At 42.2% G+C, this 24055-nt stretch overlaps 1 protein-coding gene across 7 annotated transcripts in view; it reads left to right on the forward strand.

The window, feature by feature from the left end:
- IQSEC1 (IQ motif and Sec7 domain ArfGEF 1) overlaps positions 1-24055 on the forward strand; it is a 229475-nt gene that overhangs the window by 184132 nt on the left and 21288 nt on the right. For 5 of the 7 annotated variants that reach the window (XM_040406682.1, XM_040406683.1, XM_040406688.1 and 2 more), the window contains exons 6-11: positions 827-993; positions 2276-2415; positions 9962-9991; positions 13298-13423; positions 14760-14859; positions 21954-22127. In XM_040406682.1, the coding sequence (XP_040262616.1) occupies positions 827-993; positions 2276-2415; positions 9962-9991; positions 13298-13423; positions 14760-14859; positions 21954-22127 (737 nt within the window). The remainder of the gene's footprint in view (positions 1-826; positions 994-2275; positions 2416-9961; positions 9992-13297; positions 13424-14759; positions 14860-21953; positions 22128-24055) is intronic. The other 2 variants (XM_040406684.1, XM_040406687.1) reach the window with 1 other exon arrangement.

Below are 24055 nucleotides of genomic sequence, written 5' to 3' on the forward strand. Positions count from 1 at the left end.
ACAGTATAATTTAAAATCACATGCTAGAATGAGGTTACACTAAACCATAATCTATCTGGTGCCGGGCTAGGGTGGGGTGCAGAGTCTAAGTGGACTTCTGGTCTTCACCCATAAAGAAGTACTCCCAGAATACTTTTATTCATGCATTATGTGATCCATTTCGGTCCTCGAGTGTATCACATTACCCACAGACAGACTCTGTGATTCACACATCGCTGCTGGCTGCTGGCCACAGTGATTTGGGTTGTAGGATTTGGACAGTTGGAATACAGGTCATGTGATACACTTGAGTACTGGAATGGAGCTGATAATACATGAATTAAACTGCCGGTAAGCAAATCAACCTGACTTATGTACATTACCACCACAGAATAACAGATTTTATGGGAGTGCTTCTTTAACCACTGCAAGGAGGTGTGGACTTTGCTGCAGGAAGATCCAAGTTGTGGTCTCTAGAAAAGTCAAGCATTGGCTGCAGTAGCTCTGATATAGTTGTAGCATAGTCAGGAACATAGCCAAGATTATCACCAGGAGAGCAGTAAGAATGTGACAAGCCAGAGTAGATGTGAGGATAGTCAGTAACAAAGCCAAGGATCAGAACCCAGATTAAAACAACATGTAGCAGGCAAACAATCTGAAGGAGCAAGGAAAACACAGAAACTTTATACAGTACGTACTTAACAATGTTTTGCTTTCACATTCCAGTTTCACAATAATAAAACAAAAACAAAAGACAATTCAATAGGTTATGACTGATTTGATGTATATTTTTGGTAAACAAGGAAGTGGATTGGTACATACATCATGTTCTGATCTTGTTTTACAGCCAGAGGTATTGCATCTGTAACCCGGGTGTGGTCAGGCAGTTCCGGAATCCAGACACTATCTTCATCTTGGCATTTGCCATCATCCTTCTCAACACTGACATGTATAGCCCCAATGTGAAGCCTGAGCGAAAGATGAAGCTGGAGGATTTTGTGAAGAATTTAAGAGGTAATACAGTAGTTGTTAACGGGCTTCTCCCATTATCAACATTTATCCACAGGATATATGATAAATGTATGATGGCTGGGGGTTCAGATCGCTGCACCCCCCACCGGTCAGGAGAATTGGGGTCCCAGAGTTCCCTGTGTGAATGAAGTGGTGGTGCAGTGCAAGACTACCACTATGTCTACTTCTATGGGACTGCTGAGAATAGGGGATAGGTGATTAGTTATTGCCTTTACTTTTCAATACTATGTTCAACTGTACAGACACATGATAAGTAGATATGTAAAAGATGGATATGAGATAGAGATATGAGATAGACATATGGAATAAAGAGAAAAGGATAGATAGATAGATATACTAAACACAAGAGGCAGCAGCACAGTTAGTAGAAGAGCAGGTGCAATCCTCAGGGGCTCTGGGCTACACGTCCACTTAATATCAAACCAAGCGAAAGATGAGGCAGCACTCCAAAAAATGCGGTGGAAAAAAAAGGATGATGGACCCAGTTTATTCCCCTGCAATGTTTCAGCTGAGCACAATGAGGCCTTTGTCAAGCATAGTTAGCAAGCCATGTGCCTGAGAATATATATACATGTGCAATTCATCAAAGTGGTCACATGATTACAATTCATACAATAAATCAATTCATACAAAAAAAAAAATCTAAAACAGGATAAAATGCATGAATATGATTGTTGTGGTATGTGAAAATAGATATATAGAGAGATCAAATAGATAAATAGATAGAGCGATCCGATAGACAGATATTGGCTGTCTGTTCCCTAACCAATGCCACAAGTGACTAAAATCTATTGTGAACATGACCACATAGAAACTGAAGCATAAAAGTTGATGACATAACTTGTACTGATATTTTTAAGAACATGAGTCCATTTATCTGGATATTCCAGTGATCTGGTGAAGTAATTCTTTGAGGCTCACAGGGCAGATAAATAGCCTTTTTTAATGATAAAGAAAGATAATCCCCTTTAGTGCATAATGTGGATTTTATATACTTCTGGGTAATTAAACTTTGAAGACTGGAATGTCTGGTAATTAATGCATAACCGTTAACTGTGTGAATATAATTTGTGCGCTGATCCAGCTATCCAGAGAAACACTGTTGTGGAGCCTGGGCTAATTGTCGATTCAGTACCTGCTTGTCCATCCCTGAAAAACATCCATATGTGTGATCATTGTCCTTGAATCTGACCTTGCAGAGACATCAGCAGTAACAAGCTGTAATGGCCCATCCTTCAGTAATGAGAACTGTCACTCTCTGCAGGTGTGGACGATGGTGAGGACATCCCACGAGAGATGCTGATAGGCATTTATGAGCGCATCCGAAAGCGTGAACTCAAGACTAATGAAGATCATGTATCTCAAGTTCAGAAGGTTGAAAAACTTATTGTAGGCAAGAAGCCGGTAAGTTATTGAAAATGATTTGTGCTTGCGGTCGGCTTGTTGCTATGCACGCTAAAATGCTACAGTGTACTAGTTTCATCTACTTGCGATATGACAAAAAGTGCAATGCTTTCGGAAAGTCTTCAGACCCTTTTTTCACATTTTGTTATGTTGCAGCCATGTGCTAAAATAAAAAATAAAAAATCTAGCGTTTTCCCCATGAATCTTACTCATTCAGAATTTTAGAAATCGTTGCTAATTTATTGAAAAGGAAAAACTAAAATCTTGCATTGATGTAGATATTTAGACCCCTTTCTTAGGACAGCTGAAGCACCTTTGGCAGAGATTACAGCCTCCAGTCTTCTTGGGTTTAATGCCACAAGGTTTGCACACTTGGATTTGGGTATTTTCTGCCATTTTTCTCTGCAGATCCTCTCAAGCTGTCAGGTTGGATGGGCACTGTTGGTGGACAGCCATTTTCAGGTTTCTCCAGAGATGTTTGATTGGGTTCAAGCTGGTCCACTCAAGGACATTCAGAGTTGTCCCTACGCCACTCCTGTGTTGTCTTGGCTGTGTGCTTAGGGTCATTGTCTTGTTGGAAGGGGAACCTTCAGCCCAGTCTGAGGTCCAGAGTGCTCTGGATCAGGTTTTCATTAAAGGGGTTGTCCCACGAAAAATATTCTACAGTTTTCAAACCAGCACCTGGATCTAAATACTTTTGTAATTGCATGTCATTAAAACTTTAGTATAGCCACTGAGTTATCCAATAAAATATATCTGTATAGCGCCACCTGCTGTTTGTTCATTTTCTTATTTCTTTGTCCGGCTCACTGAGAAGGCCGCACATGCTCAGTATCATCCTTCAACTGCCTCCTGAGCTGTGATAGGGAGAGCTGAGACACGCCTCCTGAGCTGTGATAGGGAGAGCTGAGACACACACCCTTATCTGCAGCATTAAAGACACTCCCCTTGAGCTTGCAACTTGATATAAATCTAGCAGAGAAATGACTGAGGAAATCTCTGGATCCATGTGAGGTACAGGGCTGGTTCTCGCTTTGTTAAAAAGAGACTGTCATGTACTATATGATCCATGATTTTCATTTTTTACATTAGTCATGGGATAACCCCTTTAAGCATATTTCTGTACTTTGCTCTATTCAGCTTTCCCTCAACCCTGACCAGTCTCTCTGTCCAAGCTGCTGAAAAACACCCCCACAGCATGATACTCCCACCGCTATTTCTCACTATAGGGATGGTATTGGGCAAGTGATTAGCAGTGCCTGGTTACCCCCAGACATGACACTTAGAATTGAGGCCAAAAGTTCAATCTCATTTTCATCAGACCAGATAATCTTTATCTTTATAGCAGTTTGAGAGTCCTTTAGCTGCTTTTTCAGAAAATCCAGGTGGGCTTTCATGTGTCTTTTACTGAGGAAAGGCTTCTTTCTGGCCACTCTGCCATAAAGCCCAGATTGTTGCTGCAGTGATGATTGGCAATCTGAAAGTTTGTTCCATCTGCACACAGGATCCAGAGCTTAGTCAGAGTGATCATTGGGTTCTTGGTCACCTCTTTTACCAAGAAAACAAGATACGTCCCACGGCGCGAAAATACCGTCAACCAGTCACCAGGATCAAGAAGGAATCTTTTATTGCAGCGATACAACGCGTTTCGGGGAATCACTCCCCTTCATCAAGTACAAAGAAGCTGCACCTTCTTTGTACTTGATGAAGGGGAGTGATTCCCCGAAACGCGTTGTATCGCTGCAATAAAAGATTCCTTCTTGATCCTGGTGACTGGTTGACGGTATTTTCGCGCCGTGGGACGTATCTTGTTTTCTTGCATTCATCATCTTCTTGGGGGCTCCAGGCTTCTCCATTTGAAGATCCCTCGTGGTCCCGTGGCTGCAGACCGCCATATCCAGACGTCCAGGCTTGTTAGACAAACCCACAATAGTGTTGTGCCTACATTTGCACAACCACACAAGGTGAGCCTTGCTAGTTCTCTCTGCTTATAATTGTATACCCACAGAATTACCCTATGGTGCGCCCATCTGTTTTTTTACAGTTTTAACCAGCCTGTCATACCACCTCTTTTACCAAGGCCCATCTCCCTAAATTAGTTTGGTGGGGTGGCCACCACTAGGAAAAGTCCTGGTTGGTCAAAGCTTCTAGTATTTAAGAATTATGGAGGACACTGTGCTCTTGGCAACATTCAGTGTAGCAGAAATTTCTTGTAAGTTTCTTGTACCGTTCTCCATATCACACCTGTCTCTGAGCTCTATAGACAGTTTTTGTTTCTCATCTTGGCTTGTTTTTTTTTATTATCACTGTCAAAAGAGGACCCCTCTCTCTAAAATATAACTTTTATTAATCTGGTATAAAAAAAATAATAACCCCCCCCAAAAAAATGAAAAAAATATATAAATAATATGCATAATACACTGGATACTGTAACGATTAGCCTGGTTATCACTGGTGGGATCGTGAAATAAAAGTACTGATCCTTCTTACTCACTGTTTGTTGACCAGATGGGGTTGCATGGGTAGACAATCTGAGGCTCAGGTGACCAGGTAGGGTCGCAGAATAACCAAAGATGGTTTAGGTACATACTCTGGGGTGCAGATGATAGATTGTAGCCAGGACCACCAGTATCTATAGATATCTATGGTGCTATCATGCACAGCTGCATCTGAAGATATTTCTCCCCTGATGAACCAGCTTGTTTTGGAGGTCGGGGAAACGCATCGGAACACCCAGAGACAGCGTCTTTAAGGGATACTGTATTGACCAGTAAGAGTTTAGCTACTGAGAGGTAGTGTGACCCCTTTTGGGGCAGGTGCTCTGTCTGTAGGCAGGGGTACTGGAGGGAAACCATAAGGATAGAAACTGGTGGTCCTGGCTACAATCTATCATCTGCGCCCCAGAGTAGATACCTAAACCATCTTTTGTTATTCTTCGACTCCACCTGGCTCTACGCTTAAGTGTCCACCTAAACCACCTGTGCGAGCCCATCTGATCAACAAACAGTGAGTAAGAAGGATCAGTACTTTTGATCCTACCTGTGATAACCAGGCTAATCGTTACAGTATCCAGAGTATCTATGATAAGTGATTACTGTTGAAGCATTATGTTTATTATTTATATGCTGTTTTTTTTGGGGGTTTTTTGGGGGGGGATTATTTTGTGTTTTTATTAAAAGTTATATTTTAGTGAAAGGGTGTTCTCTTTTGATGGTGATAATAGACTTGTATATCCTATCTCAATATAATTTGAAAACGGTGATAGATGGCTTGATTTTTGCTCTGATATGCATTGTCAGCTGTGAGATCCTTTATGGACAGTGTGTCTTTCAAAATCATGTACAATCAACTAAATTTACTACAGGTGGTCTCCAATTAAGGGGTAGAAACATCTTAAAGATGAACGAGAGAATTGGGAGGCCTCCAGAATAGTGTTGAGCGAACTTCTGTTAAGTTCGGCGTCTAAAGTTCGGCTTACGGTTTGCGGAGGATCCCGATATGGATTCCGAATTCCGTTGTGGTCCGTGGTAGCGGAATCAATAATGGCCGATTATTGATTCCGCTACCACGGACCACAACGGAATTCGGAATCCATATCGGGATCCTCCGCTAACCGGAAGCCGAACTTTAGACGCCGAACTTAAAACAGAAGTTCGCTCAACACTACTCCAGAACTAAATTTCAAGTGTCATAGCAAAGGGTCTGAATACCTATGTCAACGCAAAATTTTAGTTTTTCCTTTTTAATAAATCTGCAAAATTTTTCTAAAATTCTGTTTCACTTTTTTTATTACGGGGTACAGAATGCAGATTGATTGAGGAAGATTCGATTTTTTTTAATTGTAGCACAAGGCCGCAACATAACAAAATGTGAAAAAAGTGAAAGGGTCTGAAGGCTTTCCAAATGCATTGTACATCTTTCCAAGAAAATAAATGGATACATGTGAGTAAATAGGTTGACCAATAGCCACCAAGACGTTATTGAAACATCCTTCCTTTACTTCACAAATACTTCCGAATTGCTGGTAATTTGCATAAAATATTAGACAATTGCTTAAGACTAAAATTCCTTAAATGAATATTTCTCATAAGGAGGCACTATAGATATAGAACGTGGAGATTAGTCACCATATTATAGACTACAGGAAACCAAAATAGTACAGTACCTTACCATAATTGCGTATGATTTTCAAAACATTATGAGGTAAGTGAATGTTCTTAAGTTCTTCTTCTGATCACCAGCTGTACTAAAATCAATGAGTAAATGTGTTCTTAATTAAAGGGATGCACAATACGTAAAGGGGGTTATCCAGATTTTTATTTTTTGTATTTGCTCCACAGCCATTGGTACCAATGAAGAAATCCATACGTACCTGCCTATGCTGCTCAGTTCCAGCTTCTGGCTCTGTTCACTGGACTTCCAGTCCCCATCTGTCAACGTCTGCAAAAGGGCACATGTGCTGCTGCAGACAATGACTGGCCTCAGCAGTGACATGTTCAAAAGTGGCACCTATCCTGACATGTATAGCTTAAGGACACGTCACTGTTGAGGCCAGTGATTGGCTGCAGTGGCTCATGTGACACCAACTGTGCAAAAGCTGATAGACAAGAACTGAAATTCCAATGATGATGCCGAACCCGGTAATTTAACCCATCAGATGAGGCTGTCATTAGTGACCATGGCATCTGTGGAGTTAGGCAGAGGAAGGGGAGTCCCTCTGCCCTCCGATCGTTTGCCATGACAGCCTGGGGCCTTGTGGAGGTTCCCAGGTCTGTCATGGCTAACTGCCTGAGGCACAGCTCGGAAGGCAGTCTCTCAGAATCCTATAGACTGCAATAGTATTCTGTTGCAGTCTATTTGACAAGTGTTCAGAACATCACATGTTCAAGTCCCCTATGGCGACTAAAAGTTACTGTGTAAAAAAAAAAAAAAATTACAGGTAAAAATTCTAATCAATGTAACGGAATGAATACGGTGGCTCACCTGTTCACCAGCAGGATGCAGGTGCTCAAATCAGTATGGTTCAACCACACACACAATTTAAAATAGTTCAAATAATGATTCGCACTCTCTCTGGATTCATATAAAAAAAACTGCAATCCCAATATAACAGTGAATTCCTATTAAAACCGGTAGTTGATAAAATTGTGTACACACCTATAAAAATATAATATAGATAATATGTACACAACTTTGGATAAATCTGTACTAAAAAGGAAAAATAAAAAACATTCAAAACAATCCCTGTATCCTCCAAAACTGGAAACCATGGTCAGACTCTACGTATAGCACCCGGTTTTAAGTTAGCTGGAAGTGGGATATGGTATAGCCTTAGAAAATATGTTGAGTTTACCGTCGTCGCTGGCTGGGAAGGGAGGACCTTTTATAGAACTTATAGATTTTATGGAACTTATAGATTCTATAGAATCTTCAGATAAATGAGCCATTGGTGTAAAACTCTCAGACTTAGGTAGTCATATATTTAAAGTCAAATTTTTTTTCGCTAACAACAGGCATTGATTGTAATTGTAATTGTATTGTTACTCTTTATTGTTTGCCAATCGGGAATGCCCGAGGCTTTATGTTTACTGTATTCTGAAACATTCAATAAAAAACTATTGAACCAAAAACAATCCCTGTATATTCAGAATAAAATATTCGCAACAATAGGCATGTAAAACAATCCTTGTATATTCTAAATAATATATTCGCAATAATAATCTTGTATCTCTTGCAACATGCGATTAATGCAACAATGCTTCCACACTAAAATCCAGCCTCTGTTAGTCTATGTCCATAACAGTAACCGTTTTTTGCGTGTCCTTTTGAATGCCACTTGTTTGTATAGCAATGAATGTATCTGATATACCGTAGATGATTCACAAAAAGTTCACGAACATTCGGACTTTTGATAAGTTAGCCTAGGTACCTTTTAGAACAAGCTACAATCCTTCTGCTGTTACGGCAAAATCAGTAAAAAATAAAAAATTCTAACCCCCCCCCCCTTTTCTAATCTCATATATAAAAATAAATAAACAATAAAAAAACATAACAGGTAATGGGAAAAAAATTTAAATCCACGATCCATCATTTTTTTGGTCACCTTGTCCCCCCCCAAATTTTTTTTATAAAAAGTGTCATATGTACCCCAAAATGTTATCAATAAAAACTTTAGTTTGCCCTGCAAAAAACAAGCCCTCATACAGCTGTGTAGACAAAAAAAAATAAAAGAACTTATGTCTGAAAACGGCGAGAAAAAAAAGAAAAGCAAAAATAAATTTAAATTTTTTTTTTTAAAGCAGTAAAGCTAAATAAAAACTATACAAATTTGGTATTGCCGTAATTGTACTGACCCGCAGAATAAGGAGGTTATGTCATTTTTAGCGCACAGTCCATATTATCTAAACCCAAAGATTCGCAGAATTGTGTGTGTGGGCGGGGGGGTGTTCAATTTCCCACCCACAATTTTTTTTTTTAATACAAGTCATGATAAACTAAATGGTGCCATTGAAAAAATACAACTTGTCCAGCAAAAAAAAGTCCTGATATCGGCTATGCGAATGGAAAATTTAGAAAGTTATGGATCCTGGAATATGGAGAGGAAAAAGCAAAAACAAAAAGTGGTTAAAAGTGAACTACCCATTCCTGTCCACTTATCAAAGTATCTCCCAGGCTCATGTATGGCTTCAGATGAGTTCTCATCGCCATCTAAGCAGCACGACCCCAGCACTCTAACATTGATCACCTATCCACCGGAATGATGGTAACTGTTAGTAGGGGTATCCTAAAATCTATAGTATCTTTGCTACAACCATTTTTTCTTGTAATAGTCCTATTATGTGTTATATACATTTTTTATTGTGATTAAGATTCTGTCCTTGGTCGTGGTCACTCAGTTCTATTGGAAATTTGGAGAGATGCCAATCAGCAAACACATCCGCTACTCGGATAAATCAGTCCTTTTTGGTGATGCATCGATAGACTTTGCTTTCTTTGTGTTTTTTTTTATGTGTTGATTTTATGATTTTATGATCTCTGTAATAAGTGACGTCATCAGCATCTCTACACATCATGATGAAAATAATTTTTTTTTATTGCTTCCTGCATATAAGTGTCTTCTGAAATGTCAGTATCGCTGCAATGACCGCATCCCTCGGGCCCTGGCTTTCGGACTGACTCTACTTTAGTTTGCAGTATTAATATCACAAAGCCAAGGATGCGGGTCCTTTTTTAACATCCCTGAAAATATCACTCCATAGCCTTGCTTCTCCAAGTGATAGCAATAACTTCCTCGTGGGACTCATTATAACCCGTAATGAAACTTTAAGCTCGTAAAGTGCACTGCATTATATTGAAACCCATTATGTTTCCACTTGTGGTGTTAAAAGTTTTCAGATGAAAATGTGTAAAGCGTTTTTTTTGTCCAATTCTCCATAATGCATGCTGGAGTTTTTCACAGCCCGGTTGTCTTGTCACTGCCTTTTCTTTGTTTCTCATGTCTTTTTTTTTTATTGCTAATTAATTTATGTGTGTCTTTTTACTGTAGATCGGATCCCTACACCATGGACTTGGCTGTGTATGTATTCGTTTTGTTAACACTTCTTAGCTAAACTCTAGTAGAACCCGTCTGTCTTGAATTTGTTCTTAACTGTTCGAAATGTGTCTAATGTAAAAGTATGCTCGTGTACGTGAATGGAGTTTTTCCACATACATGTCCTTAGGACATCTGGTAAGATATTGATTGGTGGGTTCTAGTTGCTGAGACCCCAGCCAATCCAGAGAAGAAGTTAGTCCTGGTGCCAACAGTGAACTGTATATGCGCATTCATGGTCGCTCTCCATTAAAAAAAAATTGGACCATCGTCTTCTCAGGATCTGTCAAGGTTTCTGAAGCCAAATTCCCACCAATCAGTGTTGCCCATTCACGTTTTTTTCCTACGGGTGAGCAACTTCCATTGATCTATATGTACACAGCTGGTTTGTGGTTCATCCGTGCACAGTGCTGCATAGATTGAGCTCTATGTAGAAGACTCATCCATAGAGTAAGCTGTATGGTATCAGTTTTAGTATGTCCACATGGAATGTGAATTGCAGTGTAAAAATCTGCAAGCAAGAGAAAAGCTGGCCATACACATTATTCTTTTGTCGGCCAAACCATCTGAGAACGGCATGGTCGGCCGACACCCTAATGTGTGTGGGGAGCTTCTGGCTGAAGATATTGAGGGAGACCAGGATTGTGCAAAATTACATATTTTTGTCTGATTCCTTTTGTTCTCCAGGAAAATAAGCCACCGCCGCAGTGGCTTTCTCCGCTCTCCCCATAGCATACACAGACACATTCGGCCAAGCCGAACGTGTATGCGTATGGGTAGCCGGGAGGGACATGGGAGAGACAGCTATTGAATGTGTATGGCCAACTTTACATGCAGATTATGCAGCAGATTATTTCTTGTACTGATACTAAGAGTACAAACACATGGTCAGCTTTACTGATGCCGTTTTGGGAGCCAAAACGAGGAGTGAATTCAAAAAAGAGGAGAAGTCGTATCTGTCCTTTATAATTTTTCCCCTTTCATGATCCACTCCTGATTTTGGCTTCCAAAACTGGACCAGGAAACCTGACTCTGTGGACGTACCCTTATGTGCGACGGCGAATCCACAGGACAACCGCCCTGTGTGGACATACCCGTAGTGTTCAGTATGAATATGACGTTAGAAAACTTTTACTGGTTATTCTGCAACATGTCTTTTAATATATATAGAGATGTATTACGGAAAAGATGCAGAAGACGCCTTTGGAGAAAAGTTCATATAGCATGCTTAGAAAACGGCATAAGCCTGAAATCAGACATAAAACATGTCAGACATTTTCAGTCTGAAGTACGGCACACCATGATCATGATCATGATCCGTTTTACTTGTGACATTATTAACCTACGTTACATTCCTTATATATCACTCAGGCACACTGATGCTTGGTGGTGGCCTTCATTAGACCACATCTCCGTTAAAACCCTGATTGCATGCCTCAGATTAGATCAGGAGTCCCAAAGGATTAATGACATTATTACAATTGTATTCACCTGTGTGAGTACATACTATAATTGGCCAACACTGTAAGAGCAGTGCTTTATTTTATCTTCTTTTAGTAAGTAGAAGATACTTGTGTGGTACTTGTGTATTCCAGCCAGTGCTGACTGCTTCTAGATGTCCATTGTCTGGCTCCTATCACAGCAGCATAAAAATGAATAGAATATTGCTAGGATATGCCATCAGTGTCCGATCATTGACCGCTGGTCCTCTGCTGATCACAATAGCAAAGATGTCTCCAGAAAAAACAGAATCAACACATGACAAAACGGCACTTTACTTTTCTAGCGGTTGGACATTGATGGCATATGTTTTTGTTGAGACAACCCATGTAATTTAGCAAAGTTTATGATTATTGGATGTTTTTTATGTTTGTTTTCTGTAAGTATAATATGTCGGCAGTGGCTATATATCTGCTTTACGTCTGTCAAACATCACCGGATATTTTTCTATGCTCCATTAATTAATGTGCATGTTTACATGTCTTTATGTAGGTTCAGTAATAAGTCTCAATGGGTAGACGTAGAAATACCTGACATTGGTGAGATGTAGTCCTGAATCTGAAAAGGACAATTGTCCTGTATACTGTAGCTTGTGCTCAAGTTTTCTAACATGCAAATTTTGGCGCAAGTGCCATTTTGCACCAACACTTGTGACTTGCTGTTGTTTTCTACCACCCTTGCCACTTTTACAAAAAGTGGGCAGGAGGGGGCAGTCTGTGGATAGGTTACCCACAATTACCAATATGTGTGCCAGGCGCACATTACATCTGAAATGTACACCAGCTCCTTTGCTGGCACATGTTTCATTTTGTGGTGCATGGAAATCCTGAAGAAGCTCCAGGATTATTACCTCTTAATAATTCTGGCACGTTGTATGCCAGCGAGGTTTGTTATTAAGACTGGCGTAATACTTTCCCCCAAAGTGCCTTTGGTGGGGTATATTCTCACGGCTGAATACATATCAGAAGGAAAGTCTGCGCTGGTTGACGTATGATCATGGATGCTGATGGTTTCTCTAAGGTGGCCCATTCCAGATATATCAATTAGTGAATTAAGTTTTTGATTGAAGGCTATGGACAGATTTTTTATTGCATTTTACTCATTTTAGGCTAAAAATCTTTTTTTTTTTTTTATTGGTTTTTATTAAAAATGTTCAACCATTTCTGAGATACAGGGGGTAAAAAACAGTCTGTTGGTAAGCTGTCACTTTCTGTTTTCTTTGAATCCTGTCATCTTAATCATCTTAAGGCTAATGTGTAGTTACCTCTGATCTCCTGACCTCATAATCATGAACACTCATTATACGTAGCTCAATTCTTATTAAACTGATAATAAGACTTAAATAAGTGTTTATGAGGTCAGGAGATCAGAGCTACACATGAGCTGTCAGGTGACTGAATTCAAAGAAAACAGAAAATGACAGCTTGCAAAAACAGACAGATTTTTAATCCCTGTACTCAGAAACGGCTGAACTTTTTTTTTAATAAAGAGCAATTGAAATTTTTTTTTTTACCCAAAATGAGTAACATGCAATCATAACAAATGCCCCTGAATGTGTACATAGCCCTTAAGTTAGGTGCCAGTTTTTCATTGTTCTGACACCCCTGAAAGATAGCAGGCTAATGTTCTGGTGCTGGCTGTCAGTGGTCTTCTTAAAACTATTTTTTTTTTCTACCCCCATCTAACCTATCATGCACTTTTGGATCAATCATACACTTATACCTGTTGCACACGCACATTAGCCTTAGATTCTGACAACCTCATGTGAAATGTTTGCTTGTCTGCCTACAGGTCCTTTCCTTACCACACCGGAGGCTGGTCTGCTATTGCCGTCTTTTTGAAGTCCCTGATCCAAACAAACCCCAAAAACTTGGTTTACATCAGAGAGAAATCTTCCTGTTCAATGACCTGCTAGTGGTATGTACCGGGATAAGCGAAGCCTATCTATCACAGGAAATGACAATTTTATCATTTAGTCAGGATATTTTATTATTAATACAGATTGCCTGTAGGGACCAGGAGGAGATAGGCTTGCTTCTCTTTAGGACTGATGGAAGTGGTGGGGTGTTCACACAACATATTATTTGTACAGCTTGAAGCGTTCCAAAACATCTTTTCCCCAAAATAGATTTGGAGATCAAAGAGATGAGTCTTCTCCTTAATCTATACACTTATGAAAGGCTTGTGCTGCCGGCATTATAAATGCAGCTTTGTAAAACTATAGATAAATAGGAGAAGCAGGAAGCTCTGTGTAAATTGATGTTTGGGTTTCATACAAATCATATACTTGTGTTTAATAGAACACCTGAGTCATTAGACATCACTGAAAAGGGCACAAATTCAGCCTTAAGTCCTTTCATGGAAATGCTGGAAGTTAACAAAGTAATAATCAGAAAATATCAATTTTCTCTGATTTTATAGTAAGATATTTGGTATTAATCAGTCATCAGTAGGGATCTGAAATCTAGAACCCCCACAAGATGAGTCGTCTATGGCACTTGCTGGAGTGGCATGGCCCCTTAGATGTTCTTCCAGGCACCGCGGCTCATCTGTACATTCAAATAAATACGGCTGAGCTGTAATATCAGGCACGGCCATACTGTATGGATGGATGCACCGGACAACAAAGAAGAGACAGGAATCTTCAACAAGTGTGTTGTTAGCTGATCAATGGATACCTGAGGTTGGATCTCCAAAGATCAAACATTGATTGCCTATACTGTAGGTTTTCCGAGATTCTAATATTGATGACCTATCCTCAAGATAGGTCATCATTATCAGATTGGTGGAGGTTTGACACCCGCGAACCTACGATCAAATGTTTGAAGAGGCTGCAGCGCTTCTCACAGCTTACCAAACACAGAGCTGTACGGTGGCTGTGCTTGGAGTTGCAGCCCAACCCCATTCACTTGAATGGGACTGAGCAGCTCCTAGGCCATGGGACCGATGTATGTGACGTCATTGTCGTAGGATGGGGCCGCAGAGCTCCAGTTAGCTTTTCAAACAGCTGATCGGCGGGGTGCTGGAAGTCAAACTCCTACTACTCAGATACTGATGACCAATCCTGAGGATTGGTCATCAGTTTATAATACTTTAATATTTCAGCTTGACCATTTAAACCAAGAAAATCTGGCAGTCTTTTCTAACATTACATTTTTCCAATAGTGTTTAGAAACTGAGTCAATTTTTTGTTACATAAGGTCCGATAATGTTCCTTCAGACACTGAATGTTCAATTATTATCTACATTCCAGGTAACAAAAATCTTCCAGAAGAAGAAAAACTCTGTAACCTACAGCTTCCGGCAGTCATTCTCCCTCTATGGAATGCAAGTTATGCTGTTTGAAAATCAGTGTAAGTTTTCTATTAACTCTTGTGGGCTGTAAATGTCCCATACTGGATTTTAGAGCAATATCAGTGTCATTCTTGTGATCGAGCCGCAACTGGGCGTAAGTCCCTTTACTTGTTACAGCGTTAGTACTGTGTCTGGAAAGAAATGGACCCTTTTTATACTTGCATAGAACCCATGTAATCTGTGTATTATTCTATTATGAAACATAATTGTCTGTGTTAGAGATGAGCTACCACACCTGCTCCAAAACAGAGCTTCTGCCCTTGCTCAGCTAATTGAAGCGGCGTTGCAGGCAGGAAATTGTACAGGCCAGGCTAAATGTCCGGCCCTGTCATTTTAGCCGAGGGCGGGCATTTCTTCACCTGCGGGGACTCCCCTACCACCACAGGTGAAGAAGTCCTGTTGATAAGAAGAATCGAATCGTTACAATTTGTTTATCTGTAGTCTATTTTATACTGGGCTAAGGGCTCTTTCACACTTGCGTTCTTGTCTTCCGGCATAGAGTTCCGTCGTCGGGGCTCTATGCCGGAAGAATCCTGATCAGTTTTATCCTAATGCATTCTGAATGGAGAGAAATCCGTTCAGGATGCATCAGGATGTCTTCAGTTCCGGAACGGAACGTTTTTTGGCCGGAGAAAATACCGCAGCATGCTGCGCTTTTTGCTCCGGCCAAAAATCCGGAACACTTGCCGCAAGGCCGGATCCGGAATTAATGCCCATTGAAAGGCATTGATCCGGATCCGGCCTTAAGCTAAACGTCGTTTCGGCGCATTGCCGGACCCGACATTTAGCTTTTTCTGAATGGTTACCATGGCTGCCGGGACGCTAAGGTCCTGGCAGCCATGGTAAAGTGTAGCGGGGAGCGGGGGAGCAGTATACTTACCGTCCGTGCGGCTCCCCGGGCGCTCCAGAGTGACGTCAGGGCGCCCCAAGCGCATGGATCATGTGATCGCATGGATCACGTCATCCATGCGCATGGGGCGCTCTGACGTCATTCTGGAGCGCCCGGGGAGCCGCACGGACGGTAAGTATACCGCTCCCCCGCTCCCCACTACTACTATGGCAACCAGGACTTTAATAGCGTCCTGGGTGCCATAGTAACACTGAACGCATTTGGAAGACGGTTCCGTCTTCAAATGCTTTCAGTACACTTGCGTTTTTCCGGATCCGGCGTGTAATTCCGGCAAGTGGAGTACACGCCGTATCCGGACAACGCAAGTGTGAAAGAGGCCTAAGCCATTCAACCTGCAAAATGCTTGAGGGTTTTTCCCAAAATGTACTTTTAAAAGATCTTAGTACCCTATATGCTAATCCATGGGCTCTGGCTAAACACTATTTACTACTGCCTACTATACATCTATATACTGTTAATTAACCTCACAGCATCTATAATGCAGCCATGTTAAAATATGGTGGATTCCGTCATTGTAAGTTGGAGCACCAGACTACATCAGAATTCTATACTCTACCTAGACTTTCCTTCACCTAGAACAGTGATGGCAATCCTTCTACAGACCGAGTGCCCAAACTGCAACCCAAAACCCACTTATTTATGGCAAAGTGCCAACACAGCCATTTTAATCTGATTACCAATATAGTATATCTTCAATGTACTTTTATCATTTATCTATAATAACCTGCCTACATTCAATGCGCTGCCTGTGCTGTTCATAGTGCTGCCTGTGCTGTTCATAGTGCGTCCCGCGCTGCCTGTGCTGTTCATAGTGCGCGCTGCGCTGCCTGTGCTGTTCATAGTGCGCCCTGTGCTGCCTGTGCTGTTCATAATGCGCCCCGCGCTGCCTGTGCTGTTTATAGTGCGCCCGACGCTGCCTGTGCTGTTCATAGTGTGCCCTGCGCTGCCTGTGCTGTTCATAGTGCACCCGGCGCTGCCTGTGCTGTTCATAGTGCGCCCGGCGCTGCCTGTGCTGTTCATAGTGCGCCCGGCGCTGAATGTGCTGTTCATAGTGCTCCCCGCGCTGCCTGTGCTGTTCATAGTGCGCCCCGCACTGCCTACGCTGTTCATAGTGCGCCCTGCGCTGTCTGTGCTGTTCATAGTGCGTCCTGCGCTGCCTGTGCTGTTCATAGTGTGCCCTGTGCTGTTCATAGTGCGCCCGGCGCTGCCTGTGCTGTTCATAGTGCCCCCCGCGCTGTCTGTTCTGTTCATAGTGCGCCCTGCGCTGTCTGTGCTGTTCATAGTGCGTCCTGCACTGCCTGTGCTGTTCATAGTGTGCCCTGTGCTGCCTGTGCTGTTCATAGTGCGCCCCGCGCTGTCTGTGCTGTTCATAGTGCGCCCTGTGCTGTTCATAGTGCGCCCCGCGCTGCCTGTGCTGTTCATAGTGCGCCCCGCGCTGCCTGTGCTGTTCATAGTGCGCCCCGCGCTGCCTGTGCTGTTCATAGTGCGCGCTGCGCTGCCTGTGCTGTTCATAGTGCCCCCTGTGCTGTTCATAATGCGCCCCGCGCTGCCTGTGCTGTTTATAGTGCGCCCCGCGCTGCCTGTGCTGTTCATAGTGCGCCCTGCGCTGCCTGTGCTGTTCATAGCATGCCCTGCGCTAATGAATGGCAGAAAAAGAGTAAAGCATATTGGTACACCTTAGACTTTTTCCAGGGTGCGTGTGCCCACAGAGAGGGCTCTGAGCGCCGCCTTTGGCATTTGTGCCATAGGTTCGCCACCATTGACCTAGGCTGTGTTTGCGGCCTTAGCCTTCTGCCCACTATGGCTTGTTGGTGGCCTCTAGTATGCAGAGGATAGGCCCTGCCAGGTCCCTATTTTCCATTCCTTGAAGGGGTTTTCCAGACTTTTCTTATTGATGACCTATCCTCAGGATAGGTCATCAATATCAGATCGGCGGAGGTCTGACACCCGGCACCCCCTGCCGGTCAGCTGTATGAAGAGAAGGCATGCGCCATGTCTCTCCTCCTGCTCGCTGCTGCTATGTCTATGGCAAGCAGGAAGAGAGACAGGAAATGGCACGCGAACATGGTGCGTGCCTTCTCTTCATACAGCTGATCAGCAGGGTGTCGGACCCCCGCCAATCAAATATTGATGACCTATTCTGAGGATAGGTCATCAATATGAAAAGTCTGAAAAACCCCATTAAAAACAAACTGAATAGCATCAGACTTAACATTAAACAGGATAAAATGTTCTGTAAAGATGTCCTGCAGCAATAAATTTCTGCAAATATTGGTATTTATGCCATTTCTCACCAATGACCGTATAAACCATGTTTTCCAAGAACAACAACAAATATCATGCAAGGTTATCTATTTAGTGTAATGCAGTGTAAGGCCATGGATGAGGGGAACAAGGGTCCAGGCAAAACTCAGATTTTCATTATTTTTTTTCCTGGAATGAAGGTACAAGTGTAGTTTGTGCTGATTTTCCACATGGACTTTCATGCATTCTTTTTGCTGCGCTTCCGCACCAAATGCACGCGAAAATTCTCCTTTTTGATGCAAATTTGCCCCAGATCTCACCCTTTGCATTGCAAAAGTTGAAATCTGCACTGAAAATCCACACAAATGATTGACATGCTGCAGATTTCAAAATCTGCACTGCATGTAAACTTCCATGCGCAAAATTTCTGCACCGTGTACATGAGATTTTGGAAATCGCCTGGTTGGTACAGTATTATTCAGCAAATTCTACATGCAGTGCAGATTTATCATTCTGCATGAAAATCTACATGCAGTACCGCAAAATACGGATGATGTCTGTGTGACATCCATATTGCATCCGTTTTTTTTGCGGATCCATTGTTACAGTGCCTATCCTTGTATGCAAAACGGGCAAGAATAGGACATGTTCTATCTTTTTTGCGGAATGGCCATGCGGACATATGGAAACGGAATCCACATGGAGTCATTTCCATTTTTGTGCGGACCCATTGAAGTGAATAATTCTGCATACAGGCCGCCAAAAAAACGGAATGGACATGGTAAAGAAAATACGTTTGTGTGCATGAGCACTAACTCCCTCAAACCAGGGATCCGCAAAACACATATCCCAGCTGGACAAGAATAGGACATGTTCTGTGTTTTTTGTGGTCCGACGGAACGAACAAACGGATGTGTCAGCACCTGATCCGCCCCGAAAATACAGTCGTGTGCATGAGCCCTTACACTGCGGATTGTCTGCATGAAAATCTGCACAGAAAAAACCTGTGTAAGGCCCCTTTTTTTTCACGCAACGCAGGCCCCATAGAAGTGAATGGGGCTGCGTGAAAATCGCAAGCATCCGCAAGCAAGTGCGGATGCGGTGATATTTTCACGCACGGTTGCTAGGAGACGATCGGGATGGAGACCCGATCATTATTATTTTCCCTTATAACATGGTTATAAGGGAAAATAATAGCATTCTTAATACAGAATGCATAGTAAAATAGGGCAGCCCGGCTTCTCTTCTGTCTTCATCTTTGCTGTGCACAGGAAAAGGACCTGTAGTGACGTCACTATGCTTATCACATGGTCCATCATATGATCCATCACTGTGGTAAAGGATCATGTGATGAGCGCAGTGACGTCATCAAAGGTCCTATTCCTCAAAGAAGAAGACAGAAGAGAAGCCGGGCTGCGCGAACAAGTGGATTAAGGTGAGTTAAATTTTTATTTATTTTTTTAACCCCTCCAGCCCCATTGTACTATGCATTCTGTATTAAGAATGCTATTATTTTCCCTTATAACCATGTTATAAGGAAAAATAATACAATCTACACAGCACCTTACCCAAACCCGAACTTCTGTGAAGAAGTTCGGGTTTGGGTACCAAACATGCCGATTTTTGTCACGCGCGTGCAAAACGCATTACAATGTTTTGCACTTGCGATGAAAAATTGTGCATGTTCCCACAAAGCACCCGCACCTTTTCCTGCAACGCCCGTGTGAAACCAGCCTAATTCTCACCTGGTGCAGCGACCCCTAGATATTAAACTCTCTCTACTTCTCTGTATTTGCAAGCAGTTATAATGTTGTTGTTTTTTTATTTTTTTTATTTCAGAGCTGAATTATATGCTGTATATTTTGGTAGGCAGCACCATCGTGTGCCTGCCCTCAGGTTATAGGGATGCAGCTGCTAGGCAACCATGAGGTCTTTTTCGGATCTGGCTTCTAATGCACAGACGAAAGAAAATGAGATAAATTCTCGAGAAGACCAGTGTGAAAGCTGCAAATTGTCCAGTAAATGTCAATTTACACAAGTCTTAAACCGCATTATTCACAAAAGCTTCGTCAGGTCACTGCAGTGCCGAGTATTAGTGGAGTCTATTAGGCTGCAAATGCTAAAGAGTCCTGGCAGGCGACTCGGTACTAGGTGACGTTATTGTTTGTAACAGCAGCCTTCCATACTAAGCCTCGCTTTTATTACGTGATTGCGATTAACCATCACCAGCCGCAAGATTCATTTAGATTCCCATATATATTCTTGTCTATGCTCATAATCCACAAGTAACGGGACGGCTATTATATATATTACCCGTGACCTTGCGCTGAAACAGAGATAACTCAGGTTTATTTAGCACAATACAGAGCGCCCGCTATTTCACGCAGAGCATTATATCTCACTGACAGTTTACTCAGGAGAATATTACATATTTCTCTCCTCTACGACAGATCTCTCTTTTGGGATTATGAAGTTATAGATGACACCAATAAGCCATCATTATAGGACATTTGCTACCCCCTGGGCATATCTGACAGATTTACAGCCATCAGATAGTATATGATCATCAGCCAGGAATTAATATCGTGCTATAAAGTAACACTAACGTGTGCAGAAATGGCGTTTTTTTATGATCGAAGGAAGACTGTTACCTTGTATTCCTAAAAATAAAAGCAGGTGGTGATGGCCCTCCATGAATTACAGCGGGCAGGCTCATTACTTCTGTCTTTAGAACTCAGGAACTGTCATCTGTAATTCGCAGATAAAACGGGGAGTGTATAGAACATGGAGCCCCCTTTCCTTGTTACCATTCATTCTCTATGGGATTGCTGGAAATAGCCAAGCCACTATTGACAACAGCTAGCTGCTCTGTCCATTTCAGGGTATGGGGCCACTGTTCTCATGATGGGGATCCCACCCAGTAGTCGGATTTCCTCGCCAATCTAATAGTTATCCCCTATCCTATGGATACTTGTTATAACAGAAAGACTCCTTTAAAGCAAATATTTTTGCCATAAATCAATAGCTGTGAAATTTTTTAAATCTTATCATGTGAAAGTCCTCATGGACCTGGATTGTCCTCATTTTCCAACAGCCTGATGTTCCAGAACCTCCTCAGTCACCAAAAAAGCCATCTAGTGTAAAATAGTGATTAGAAAATGGGGAGGAGGGGAGAGGAAGCTGCAATGGAAATGTCTTCTCCTCAATGTCTTTTCCTGAGATTTCATGCTGTGATAGAGAAGGGCGAACCACCGGACATCTGTCTGACTCCTACACTACACCATGAAGGGCACAACCACGTAACAGACCTGGTCTTCTATGTATGTAGAGACACTGGTAATCATAAAACACCATGTTTAAGCTGAAAGGGGTTGTCTCACTTCAGCAAATAGCATTTATCATGTAGCTAAAGTTAATACAACGTACTTACTAATGTATTGTGATTGTCCTTATTGGCTTGATTCGTTTTTCCATCACATTATACACTGCGCATTTCCATGATTACGACCACCCTGCAATCCAGCAGGGGTGGCCGTGCTTGCTCACTATAGGAAAAAGCACTAGCCTCTGTGCGCTCCCACGGTCCTGGCCACCAGAGAGGCTGGCACTCTTTCCTATAGTGTGCAAGCACGACCACCACTGATGGATTACAGGGTGGTTGTAACCATGGAAACGAGCAGTGTATAATGTGATGGGAAAATGTATCCAGCCAGCAAAGGAGACAGTATGGACAATCACAATACATTAGCCCTGTAATAACTTTCTCTACATGATAAATACCACTTGCTGAAGTGAGACAAGCCCTTTAAGTTTTAAGAAGTTTTCTCCTTTGATGTTTCTTCCACTTTGCAGATTTTACATTACAGACAAGATGCCAAGCTTCGCTGCATGCTGTATTTTTGGATTCATTCACTGACTTTTACCTTTTGTTCATTTTAGACTACCCAAATGGCATCCGACTCACATCAGCAATTCCAGGAGCAGACATTAAAGTGCTCATAAACTTCAATGCACCAAATCCTCAAGATAGGAAGAAGTTCACAGATGACTTGAGAGAATCCATTGCAGAAGTTCAAGAAATGGAAAAATACAGAATAGAGTGTAAGTACAAAGGTATATACCATACGGATTTATTTGTGAATAGTTCATCTTCCTGAAATAAGGGTCCTTGGATGACAACTGGAAGACACGGCTCAGTCCAGCTTATGGCTAAGCTTTGAAAATATTTTCCGTCCCAGAAAAGGAAATTTTTGATATAGCGCTATGCTCATTCCATATTGGTTAATTTACAGTGTGAATGACGTACCGTATAGTGAAATGAATCAGCATGAGAAGTGTCAGAATAATTTTAATTACCACTGGGGATATAAATACATTGCCAAATACTGGGAAGTCATCAACTGGTTGTGAAAGTCATGTCATTTAACTATTAAAGCTATGATGTAATAATAAAACTAAACAAATCATGAATGTCTAACCAGTGGTTGAATAAAAAGCACTAGATATTAAATTAAAGGGGTTTTCCAGGAGTTGGATATTGAAGACCTATCCAAAGGATAGGTCATCAATATCAGATCGGCGGAGGTCCTACCTTCAGCACCCCAGAGGAAGAGGCCACGGCACTCATCGGAACTCCACTGTCTCTTCAAACAGCTGATTGGCTGAGGGGTGCTGTGCCTCAACCAATCTGATACTCCTAACCTATCCTGAGGATAGGCCATCAGTATCAATATCCTGGAAAGCCCCTTTAAGGGGAAGCTTTTACTAGGACAGTGCTCTTTAAATTTGGTGATTTAGTGATGCAAAATGTTGCTGATTACAACCCCCTGAACTGCTGGACCAGGTCCACTCTCTTGACTACTGCTAAGCAGCATATCACATCTACCTGTCTATCTAGCTGTATAGCCTAAAAGCATGAAGGGCCGGAGGTCAAAAGTGGTGAAGATCCTATATCAGTGATGGGCAAACCTTTTAATCCGGCCCGCAGAGCTGTCTGGCGGCAGCAGGAATGGAGTTGAGCGCTTCCATTGTGGAAGCGCTCATCTCCATATTTATCTGTATCACCGTCCTCAGGACAGTGATACAGATGAATGGTGCGGAGGAGCAGGGGAGAGGCATCTCCCTTGCCCGTTCCTCTGTTAGACTACAGGCACTAGGCCTGTAGTCTATCAGAGGCGGGTGCAGGCGGCGCGTTGACGTCATCGCGCTGCCTTAGCCGTACAGAGCGGGACACAGGCCGGAAGAGGCCTGCATCACATCACTGACAGCAGCATAAGGTAAGTATATGTGTTTATTGTTTTTATTATTTATAGTATACTGTGGCAAAAAGGGGGATGGGGGCCCTATATACTGGCACAATATAGATTGGTACTATAGAGAAGAGGGGAAGCACTATGGGGGCCCTATATACTGGCACAATATAGATTGGTACTATGGAGAAGAGGGGAAGCACTATGGGGACTACTATGGAGAAGAGGGGAAGCACTATGGGGGCCCTATATACTGCCAAAATATGGGGCGGCACTATGGAGAAGAGGGGAAGCACTATGGGGGCCCTATATACTGGCACAATATAGGGGGGCACTATGGAGAAGAGGGGAAGCACTATGGGGGCCCTATATACTGGCACAATATGGGGGGGGCACTATGGAGAAGAGGGGAAGCACTATGGGGGCCCTATATACTGGCACAACATGGGGCGGCACTATGGAGAAGAGGGGAAGCACTATGGGGGCCCTATATACTGGCACAATATGGGGGGGGCACTATGGAGAAGAGGGGAAGCACTATGGGGGCCCTATATACTGGCACAGTATCTATTCTGCGAATTGTAACAACAAAGCTAACTCCAGACTTTGATGCATTAGCAAAAAAGAGAGACCAACAACACTGTTCCCACTAAAATTGAAGGTGAGTTATAGATACTGTGTTATGAAAGAAACACATTGCATAAAAGTTTTGTACAATAACTCTTTTTATGCTTTTCTACCTTGAATTAAACGAAACCTTTAATGTTACGAAATTTAAATTTAATTTATATT

The sequence above is a fragment of the Bufo bufo genome, chromosome 9 (genome assembly GCF_905171765.1).
Source record: "Bufo bufo chromosome 9, aBufBuf1.1, whole genome shotgun sequence".
In the NCBI taxonomy this organism is placed as follows: Eukaryota; Metazoa; Chordata; class Amphibia; order Anura; family Bufonidae; genus Bufo; species Bufo bufo.